The 11,857-nt window shown below is 37.7% G+C and overlaps 1 protein-coding gene across 1 annotated transcript; it reads right to left on the bottom strand.

Annotated features, from left to right (window-relative positions):
* Window positions 1-471: 471 nt before the first annotated feature.
* Window positions 472-11,496, bottom strand: LOC129517932 (ubiquitin-like modifier-activating enzyme 1). The gene is made up of 2 exons (XM_055338030.1): window positions 11,322-11,496; window positions 472-773 (listed from the first exon to the last, which is right to left on the bottom strand). Exons 1-2 carry the CDS (start codon window positions 11,494-11,496, stop codon window positions 472-474), a joined length of 477 nt encoding a protein of 158 aa, XP_055194005.1.
* Between the last annotated feature and the right edge of the window lie 361 nt (window positions 11,497-11,857).

Below are 11,857 nucleotides of genomic sequence, written 5' to 3'. Positions count from 1 at the left end.
CTCTGTATTTCTCCTTTGCATGGGAGTCAGTTTCAACAGACAATATTCTGGTTATCATCACTTTGATTACTGTTAACTGACAGAGTGTTATTACTGGGGCACTGCATATTGGTGAGTGTTTCTTCAAACACAGAGGCACTACAGAAATGAAAGCTAAATTGGCAGAGGATGGCTGATGCTTGCCCTGGGCATCATTGTGGTTTGAGCATTCTGAAGAGGTGGTTGTAGAGCAATCTTGATCTAAAGATGCTGGGTTGAGATAATTTTTGGGGGGGTTAATAATTCTTTATTAGGATTCAGTTTCCAATTAAGGTAGAAAGCAGTGGCAAGAGGGGTGCAGGGAAGGGGATGATGAGGGGATACCAGGCGTGGCTAGCTGGACTGCTGCCAGAGGCCTAATGGGAGCCCTGAGCTGGGGGGTGGGGTGGGGTAGGGGCCAGGGCTGGGGCCAGCCTACGGCCTGGACAGGGGTCAGTGGATGGTGTATCGTACATAGGGAACCTCAATGTCCTTGCCGCTCTCGTCGTTGCAGCACAGCTCAAGCACCAGTGCCCGCACATGGCGGCCCAGTTTTCGCTTCCACACATGGCTTACAATCTCTGTCATCAGCTGATCCAACCATTCCTTGAGCTTGGCAGCTGGCACAAAGAAGGAGTAGAGCATGGACACACCCTGGGACAGCATGGTGATCTCCAATTTATGCTCTGTCTTAAAGTAGTCAGGAAACTGTTTGAGCATCATCTCCTCACCATTAGGCTGCAGACCCTGGACCTCTCTTATCCAATTTGTTCAATTGTTTGTTTTTTTTCCTATCCTGTTTCTTTGCATGATGGCAGAGAATAGCTTTACACTTTCAAGGTACAACATTCCAAAGAGAAAGGTGATTAGAGAGCACAAATGCTTATATTTGTGGGTGGTGGCACAAATTTGACATCACGTTTTATAAACTATGATTTCTGTTTTAATTTTATCTCAATTTATTATTGCTACTCTTTAGTCATGAGTTTACTTAAAATAGTATCAATTCAAAATATATCAATGAGAATTTCCCTACAGAGTGTCATGTTAAATATATCAGAAAAAAGTCTTGGCATTTCTACCGGGTGGTATACTATATTCTGATATAATTGACAAACTTGAGTGGTTGGAGTGAAACATCATATAGGATGAGATTTATGATTTTCTCTGGCCTATTCTTTCCAGCAAAACTCTTTAATGTAACAGACTATTTATTTTAATATTAAGAGTATTGCTTAATATCAGATAATACATGGAATTTGTAAGTAGACTATTTTGAAACAGACAAAAAATCTTGATAATCTTTTTGTAACAGCTTTATTTAGGTAGAACTCACAAAACATGTAATTCAACCATTTGAAGTATAAATTTAATGCGGGTTTTTTTTAATGCGGTTTTTTTTTTTTTTTTGGTATATCCACAGAGTTGTGCAACTGTCATCACAATCAAGTTTGGAAGGTTTCCTTCACCTCAAAAAACACAACTACCCAATAATATTCATCCTTTTTTTGGTCAATTTCACATTTTCTTTAACCAGAAATTCTACAACAGTGTGAAATATCATGTACACTTTTAAATAGAAATACAGGGGTACAAGTAGAGCTGGACATTTTTAATTGAATAGAAAATTCGAAAGAAATGGAACTAAGACCACTAATGGAAATATTACAGATAACTCAGCCAATTGGATCTTAAACTTGCTGCTCCTAATCTGGCCGCTACCTGGGTGAAGGAAGCCAATCTCTATGGTACTCTTCAATCCAACAATTTGGAAGTCACTCCAGAATCTTTATATCTAGTTACTTCCAGTTTAGCATCAACTTTTTATTTACTGTTACTTCCTAAATATTTTCCTTCTGAACTATCAGGATTTAGAGCAGATCCTCAACAGATATAATCAAAATTATTACAATAGCTTCCAAACCTATTTCACTTTCTCTACACAATTCTCTTGACTTTATCTTATGTGCTGTTGATGTAGTATTCTTGCCAAATAAACCTAACTTGTCACATCAATCTGTTGCTTAACATATTCATGAGTACTCAAACAGATACAGAATATTTCAGTAGTAATTCTTTATTTCCAACAAAATCACTCAGCCCTAGCCAATCATTAATATACCTCTTGTCTCTCTGGATTTGTCTACACGAGACATTTCATATGAAGGTAATCATACGATATTGTAGTCTTTTGTGTCTGGCTTTTTCATTTAGTACAATGATTTTGAATTTCATCTATGCCTTTTTATTGTTGTATAATATTCAATTGTATGGATATACCATTTCTGATTTATCCACTCATCAGTTGAGGGACATTTTAGTTATTTATACGTTTGGACTACTATGAAAGTGCTGTAAAAATTCATGTACAATTTTTGGTATAGGTATATTTTTATTTTTATTAGATATATACTTAAAAGTGTAATGTTCAGTCATATGGAAACTCTATGCTTAACCTATTGAAAAAATGGCTATACTGCTTTCCAAAATGACTGCACCATTATATAGTCCTATCAGCAAGATATGATAATTATAATTTCTCAATACTCTCATCAGTGCTTGTTATTGTGTGCACTTATTATTTTAGTCACCTCAGTAGGTGTGACATGATATCACATTATGACAGCTAATGATGTTGAACATCTTTTAATATTCACATTAAACATTTATAATCTCTTTTGGAGATATGTCTATTCAGATCTGTTATCCATTCTTACATTGAATATTTGTCTTATTATTGTTGAGTTGCAAGAGTTCTTAATGTATTCAACATTAGTCACTTAAATATATCATTTACCAAAGTTATTTTTTTCCATTATGAGTTGTCTCTTCACTTAACTCATGATGTCCTTTGAATACAAAATATTATAATTTTGATGAAGTATAATTTATCCACTTTATCTTTTGATGCCTCTGTTTTTTCAACAAATATAAGAAATCATTATTATTATCTTACTTCAGAGTACAGATCATTCATATCTTTGGTGAAGTTTATTCCTAGGTACTTAATTGGTTTTGATGAAATTGTAAATGGGATCAATTCATTGATTTCTCTTTCTGCTGTTTCATTATTGGTGTATAGAAATGGAATAGATTTATATACATTAATTTTGTATCCTGAAACTTTTCTGAATTTATGTATCAGTTCTAGCAAATTTTTGGTGGAATCTTTTGGGTTTTTCACATAGAGTTTCATGTCATCTGTGAATATTGAAAGTTTGAATTCTTCCTTGCTAATTTAGATGTCTTTTTTTTCCTTTTGTTGTCTGATGGCTGAGGCTAAGACTTCCAGGACTATATTAAATAACAGTGGTGAGAACAGATATAATTGTCTTGTTCTTGACCATAAAGGAAAAGCTCTCAGTTTTTCCCCATTGAGGATGCTATATCAGCTGTAGATCTTTCATCCATGGCCTTTATAATGTTGAGGTATGCTACATCTATCCCTACACTGTTGAGGGTTTTTTTCTCAAGAATGGATGCTATATATTGACAAAAGCTTTTTCTGCATCTACCAAGAGGATCATATCTGTTTGTTCATTGATTTACAAATATTGAAATGCCTTGCTGACCAGGAATAAGTCCCACTTGATTATGGTGAATAACTCTTTTAATGTGCTGTTGAATTTAATTTGCTAGTATTTTGTAGAACATTTTGTATCTATGTTCATCAGGGATATTGGCCTGTAATTCTCCTTTATAGTGAGGCCTTTGTCTGGTTTTGGAATTAAGGTAATGCTGGTCTGATAAAAGGAATTTGGAAGTTCTTCTACTTCTATTTTCTTGGAAAAGTTTTGGAAGAATAGGTATTAACTCTCCCCTAAATGTTTGGTAGAATTCCCCCAAGAAGTCACCTGGCTTTTATTTGTTGGGAGGTTTTTGATTACTGATTAATTTTCCTTGCTGGTTATGGGTCTGTTCAAATTTTCCATTTCTTCCTGTAGCAGTTTTGGTAATTAATATGTTTCTAAGAATTTATCCATTTCTTTCAGGTTGTCCAATTTGTTTGCATATAATTTTTCCAAATATTCTCTTCTAGTTGTATTTCTGTGGTGTTGGTTGTAATGTACCCTTTCATTTGCGATTTTGTTTATTTGGGTCCTTTCTCTTTTTTGTAAAGTCTGGCTAGTATTGAAGAAAGACTCATCTATTTGCTGTCTACAAAAGACTCATTTTAGACCTAAGGACACTTACAGCCTGAAAATGAAAGACTGGAGAATCATTTACCATTCAAATGGTCCTCAAAAGAAAGCTGGGGTAGCAATAATCATGTCAGAGAACTTAAAGTTTAACCCAAAGACTGTAGTAACAGATGAAGAGGGACACTATATCACTTAAAGGATCTATCCAACAAGAGGACCTAACAATCATGAATATTTATGCCCCTAATGTGGGAGCTGCCAAATATATCAATCAATTAATAACCAAAGTAAAACATACTTAGATGATAATACACTAATAATAGGAGACTTCAAAATGGCATTTTCTGCAAATGACAGATATTCTAAGCAAAACATCTCCAAAGGAACAAGAGCTTTAAATGATACACTGGACAGATGTATTTCACAGATATTTACAGAACTTTACATCTGAATGCAACTGAACACACATTCTTCTCAAGTACACATGGAACTTTCTCCAGAATAAACCACATACTGGGTCACAAATTAGGTCTCAACCCATACCAAAAGGCTGGGGTTTTCCCCTGCATATTTTCAGACCACAATGCTTTGAAACTACAACTCAATCACACAAAGAAATTTGGAAGAAATTCAACACGTGGAGGTAAAAGAGCACCCTGCCAAAAGATGAATGGGTCAATCAGGAAATTAGAGAAGAATTAAAACGATTCATGGAAACTAATGAAAATGAAGAGACAACCGTTCAAAATCTTTGGGATACAGCAAGAGCAGTCCAGAGAGAGAAATACATCACAATACAAGCATCTCTCAAAAAACTGGGAAAAAAAAAACAACAACAACAAATACACGAGCTAACCTCGCACCTAAAGGAACTGGACAAGGAACAGCAAATAAATGCTACACCCAGCAGAAGAATAGAGTTAATAAATATTGGAGCAGAACTCAATGAAATAGAGACCAGAAGAACTATAGAACAGATCAACAAAACCAGGAGTTGGTTCTTTGAAAGAATTAATAAGATAGATAAACCATTAGCAAGCCTTATTAAAAACAAAAGATAAGACTTTAATTAATAAAATCATGAATGAGGGGATCCCTGGGTGGCACAGCGGTTTGGCGCCTACCTTTGGCCCAGGGCGCAAGCCTGGAGACCCGGGATCGAGAATACCACGTCGGGCTCCCAGTGCGTGGAGCCTGCTAAAAAAATAAAATAAAATCACGAATGAAAAAGGAGAGATCACAATCAATACCAAGGAAATGCAAATGATTTTAAAAACATATTATGAACAGCTATACACCAATAAATTAAGCAATCTAGAAGAAATGGATGCATTTCTGGAAAATCACAAACTACCAAAACTGGAACAGGAAGAAATAGAAAATCTGAACAGGCCAATAACCAGGAAGGAAATTGAAGCAGTCATCAAAAACCTACCGAGACACAAAAGTCCTGGGCCACATGGCTTCCCAGGGGAAATATATCAAACCTTTAAAGAAGAAACAATACCTATTCTACTAAAGGTGTTCCAAAAGATAGAATGAAACAGAATACTTCCAAACTCATTTTATGAGGCCAGCATCCCCTTATTTCCAAAACCAGACAAAGACCCCACCAAAAGGGAGAATTATAGACCAATCTCTCTGATGAACACAGATGCAAAAATTCCCAACAAGATACTAGATAATAGGATCCAACAGTACATTAAGATTATTCACCATGACCAACTGTGATTTATCCCCGGGATGCAAGGTTGGTTCTATACTCATAAAACAATCAACGTGACAGAAAATATCAACAAAAGAAAAAACAAGAACCATAGGATCCTCTCAATAGATGCAGAGAAAGCATTTGACAAAATACAGCATCCATTCCTGATCAAAACTCTTCAGAGTGTAAGGATAGAGGGAACATTCCTCAGCATCTTAAAAGCCATCTATGGCCCACAGCAATTATCATTCTCAGTGGGAAAACACTGAGAGCCTTTCCCCTAAGATCAGGAACACGACAGGGATGTCCACTCTCACCACTGCTATTCAACATAGTATTAGAAGTCCTAGCCTCAGGAATCAGACAACAAAAGAAATTAGAGGCATTCAAATTGACAGAGAAGGTAAACTCTCCCTCTTTGCAGATGTCATGATACTGTACATAGAGAACCCAAAAGACTCCACCTCAAGATTTCAAAAAGTCCTACAGCAATTCACCAATGTGGCAGGATACAAAATCAATGCCCAGAAATCAGTGGCATTTCTATACACTAACAATGAGACTGAAGAAAGAGAATTTAAGGAGTCAATCCCATTGACAATTGAACCCAAAAGCATAGGATACCTAGGAATACACCTAACCAAAGAGGTAAAGGATATATACCCTAAAAACTACAGAACACTTCTGAAAGAAATGTAGGAAGACACAAAGAAATGGAAAAATATTCCATGCTCATGGATTGGAAGAATTAATATTGTGAAAATGTCATTGCTACCCAGGGCAATTTACACATTTAATGCAATCCCTATCAAAATACCATGGACTTTCTTCAGAGAGTTGGAACAAATCATCTTAAGATTTGTGTGGAATCAGAAAAGACTCCAAATAGCCAGGGGGATATTTAAAAAGATAACCAGAGCTGGGGAGCACCACAATGCCGGATTTCAAGTTGTACTACAAAGCTGTGATCATTAAGCCAGTGTGGTCCTGGCACAAAAACAGACGCATAGATCCATGGAACAGAATAGAGAATCCAAAATGGGCCCTCAACTCTATGGTCAACTCCTTTTTGACAAAGCAGGAAAGACTATCCACTGAAGAAAGGATAATCTTTCCAATAAATGGTGCTGGAAAAATTGGACGGTCACATGCAGAAGAAATAAACTAGACTATTTTCTTACACCATACACAAAGAGAAACTCAAAATGGATGGCAGATCTAAATGTGAGACAAGAATCCATCAAAATCCTAGAGGAGAACACAGGCAACACCCTTTTTGAACTTGGCCATAGCAACTTCTTGCAAGACACATCCATGAAGGCAAGGGAAACAAAAGCAAAAATGAATTATTGGGACTTCATCAAGATACAAAGCTTCTGCACAGCAAAAGAAGCAGTCAACAAAACTAAAAGACAATCTACAGGAGAAGATATTTGCAAATGACCTGTTGGATAAAGGGCTAGTATACAAGATTATAAAGAACTTATTAAACTCAACAGCAAAGAAACAATCCAATCATAAATGGGCAAAAGACATGAACAGAAATTTCACCAAAGAAGACATACACATAGCCAACAAGCAAATGAGAAAATGCCCTGCATCACTTGCCATCAGGGAAATACAAATCAAAACCACAATGAGATACTACCTCATACCAGTGAGAATGGGGAAAATTGACAAGACAGGAAACAATAGATTTTGGAGAGGATGGGGGTAAAAGCAAACTCTTTTGCACTGTTGGTGGGAATTTGAAATGGTACAGCCACTCTGGAAAATTCTGTGGAGCTTCCTCAAAAAGTTAAAAATAGAGCTACCCTATGACCCAGCAATTGCACTGCTGGGGACTTACCCCAGAGATACAGATGCCGTGAAACGCCGGAACACCTGCACCCCAATGTTTATAGCAGCAATGTCCACAATAGCCAAACTGTGGAAGGAGCCTTGGCGCCCATCGAAAGATGAATGGGTAAGGAAGTTGTGGTCTATATATACAATGGAATATTACTCAGCCATTATAAATGACGAATACCTTCCATTTGTTTCAATGTGGATAGAATTGGAGGGTTTTATGCTGAGTGAACTTAGTCAATTGGAGAAGGACAAACATTATATGATCATTCATTCAGATAATATAAAAATAGTGAAAGGGATTAAAGGGGAAAGGAGAGAAAATGAGTGGGAAATATCAGAGACAGTGACATAACATGAGAGACTCCTAACTCTGGGAAACAAACAAGGGGTAGTGTAAGGGGAGGTCAGCGGGGGGATGGGGTGACTGGGTGATGGGCACTGAAGTGGGGCACTTGACGGGATGACCACTGGGTTTTATAATGTATGTTTGCAAATTTAACTCCGATAGAAAATATACAAAAAAGTCTGGCTAGCATTTTATCAACTTTATTAAATCTTTCACGATGCCTGGGTGGCTTAGTGGTTGAGTGTCTGCCTCCGCTCAGGGCATGATCCTGTGGTCCGGGGATGGATTCCCACATAGGGCTCCCTGCATGCAGCCTGCTTCTCCCTCTACCTATGTCTTTGCCTCTCCCTCTCTGTGCGTGTCATGAATAAATAATAAATAAAATCTTTTTTAAAAGACTTAAAAAATAAATCTTTCAAAGAACCATCTCCTAATTTCATTGATCCGTTCTATTTTTTTTGCTTTTATGATGTTTATTTTTATCTAATCTTTATTGTTTCTTTTCTTTTGCTGGATATATGCTTTATTTGCTGTTCCTTTTCTAGCTCCTTTATGTATAAGATTAGGTTGTGTATAGTTGTGAAAAGTTGTGACTTTTCTTTGTTCTTGAGGTAGGCCTGTATTGCTATATATTTCCTTCTTTTGACCATTTTTGCTGCATCCCAAAGATTTCACACTATGATGATTTCATTTTCATTTGCTTCCTTGTATTTCTTGATTTATTCTTTGATTACCTGGTTAATCCATTCATTTTGTAGTAGGATCTACTTTAACCTCCATGTATTTGTGGTCTTTCAAATTTTTTTCTTGTGACTGAATTCAAGTTTCATAGCATTGTGGTCAGAAAATATGCATCATATGATCTAAATCTGTTTGTACTTTTTGAAGCATGAATCATGTCCTAGTATGAGATCTATTCCAGAGAATGTTCCATATCCACCCAAGAAGAATGTGTATTCTCCTGCTTTGGGATGAAATGTTCCAAGTATATCTGTTCAGTGCATCTGTTCCAGTGAGTCATTGAAAACCATTATTTCCTTGTTGATTTTGTGCTTAGATGATCTGTCCATTGCTGTAAGTGGGGTGTTAACTTCCCTACTATTATTGTATTATCCATGAGTTTTTTTATGTTTGTTATTAGTTGATTTATATAAGTGCTCCCAAGTTGTGGGCATGAACATTTACAATTGTTAGATCTTCTTGTTGGATAGACCTCTTTATTATGATATAGTGCCCTTCTTCATCTCTTGTTACCATCTCCGTTTTAAAATCTAGTTTATCTGATGTAACTGTTGCTACTCAGCTTTCTTTTGATGCCCATTTTCATGATAAATGTTTCTCCATCCCCTCACTATCAATCTTCAGGTGACTTTAGGTCTAAAATGAGTCTCTTGTAGGCAATATATAGATGGGTCTTTTTAAAAATCCATTCTGACACTCTTTTGGTTGCATCATTTAGTCCATTTATACTCAGAGTGATTATTGATAGATACGAATTTAATGTGATTGCATGGCCTGTAAAGTCGGTGTTTCTGGAGATTTTCTGTGTTCTTTTCTAGTCTTTGTTGCTTTTGGTCTTCCTTTCCCACTCAAGGAATCCCCTTTCATATTTCTTGTAGGGCTAGTTTAGTGGTCACAAACTCCCTTAGTTTTGTTTGTCTGGGAAACTCTTTATCTCTCCTATTCTGAATGATAGCCTTACTGGATAAAGTATTCTTGGCTGCAGATTTTTTCCCATTCAGCACGTTGAATATATGCTGCCATTCGTTTCTGGCTTGCCAAGTACTGTGGACAGATCTGCTGCTAACCCTAGTTTTCTTCCTTTGGAGGTAAGAGACTTCTTTTCCCTTGCTACTTTCAGGGTTCTTTCCTTATTATGTATTTTGCAAAATTTACTACACTATGTCTTAGTGTTGTCTGCTTTTATTGATTTTGATAGGAGTTCTCTGTGCTTCCTGTATTCGGATGTCTGTTTCCTTTCCTAGATTAGGGAAGTTTTCAGATATAATTTGGTCAAATAAGCCATGTGCCCATTTTCCCCCCTTCTCTTCTAGGAATCCCTTGATACAAATGTTATCCATAAAGTTGTGGAGTTGCTCAGTTCCTTAAGTCTACATTCATGATCCAATACTTTTCTTTCTATTTTCTTTTATGTTTATTATTTTCCATAGTTTTATCATCTATACCAGCAACTCATTCTTCCATTTCTTCTGTCCTTGTGGTTCTTACATCCAGTTTTGCATCTCAGTTATAGTGTTTTTATTTCAGCCTGACTAGTTTTTAGGTTTTTTATCTCTGTGGTAAAGGACCCCTGATGTCTTCTATGATTTTCTCAAGACCAGCTAGTATCCTTATGATTATTGTTTTAAAATCTGATGCAGGAATATTATTTATATCTGTTTTGATTAGATCCCTGGCTGTGACCTCTTCTTGTTCATTCTTTTGGGATGAATTTCTCTGTCTTGGCATTTTGTCTAGGTCTTCTTCATGTTAGGAAGACCTGTTAGGTTTCCTGCTCCTAAGAGTAATGACTAGTAAGAAAAGGTCATATACTGCCCAGGGTCTGACACTTCAGGAAGTGTCTCAGGTGTATACTAAGTGTACCTACCCTGCTGTTATGTTTTGAATGCTCCTCCCCTTAAGTCAGTTCTCTGCAGAGTTTCTCCTTGCCTGCAGTGGGGAGTGTTTCGACCTGTCCACTGTGTGGCAAGTTAACTAGGGGTGTTTTGGTCTGCTCACTAAAATAGACTGGATCTTCTTTTACCTAGAGTTGAAGCTTTGCAGTACTCTATCTTTAGTAGACTTGGTGGGTGCGAGGTGTTTGTGCTGGTCTTCTGGGGGAGGGGCCCACTGCTGCTCTGAGCCTCAGGAAAACTTGCCCTATTGAAAAAGCATGGGCAGAGCCCAAGAGGCAGGAATTGGTGTTAGCAGCTCAAGCTCCCACTGTGTGCTGCTCACTGATGTTTGGTCATGCTGATGGGTAAGGGTAAAAATGGTGTCAGCCTCTCTCTCATCCTTTGAGAGGGAAGTTTGATCCTACCTTGGATCAGAACGGATTAGTTCAGGCAGTCTTTACAGAAGAGCGAAAACTCCATCATTTGTCCCAGGCATCCCTCAGATTCCTGCCTTCATTGTCTGTGTCCAAGCCATCTGCCTACTCAGTGGCACAGCGCTCCTATGTTTTATCTATGGCTTGCCAGCTGGGTTTCAAAACTTCAAATTTTAGGGACCCAGTACAACACAGTCCCATACTGACCCTCTGGGGGAGTGTGTTCCATGCTAAAGTTGGTGCTGTTTTGTCCCAGAAGAACAATTGCATGAACAGCCAGGTATTTGGAGTTTATATTAAAGTGCAGCAAAAATCTGTCATCCAGGTTAGTTGCCTTCAGCAGCTGCCTCTGCTTCTGTGCTAATGAATGGGGCAGCTCCATGGTGCCCACTGGCTCTTTTGTCCCTGGAGAGGCAATGCAACCTCTCCCAAAGGCATTTCAAGAAGGGCAACTGTCTCTTTCAGTGTGATCCAGGGACCCTCAGACCATGTTGTCCATTTCTGGACCTCTGCCTTCCTCCACAGGAGCTCCTCTACATCTCCTAGGCTCCATCCTGGCAATAGTGTGGACTTCTAAAACTTCAGATGTTGAGATCTGCTGCTTATAAAAACTTGTGATTATCAGCTTCTCTCCTTTTCTCCATCATTGGTTTGGGGGAAGTGTTTTTCCTGTGCAATCTCTCTCTCTCTCTCTCTCTCTCTCTCTCTCTCTCTCTCTCTTCCTCCCCCTCTCCCTCCCCTCT

The sequence above is a fragment of the Nyctereutes procyonoides genome, unplaced genomic scaffold (assembly GCF_905146905.1).
Source record: "Nyctereutes procyonoides isolate TBG_1078 unplaced genomic scaffold, NYPRO_anot_genome, whole genome shotgun sequence".
NCBI classification, from domain to species: domain Eukaryota; kingdom Metazoa; phylum Chordata; class Mammalia; order Carnivora; family Canidae; genus Nyctereutes; species Nyctereutes procyonoides.
This window is presented reverse-complemented; position numbering and strand designations above follow the sequence as displayed.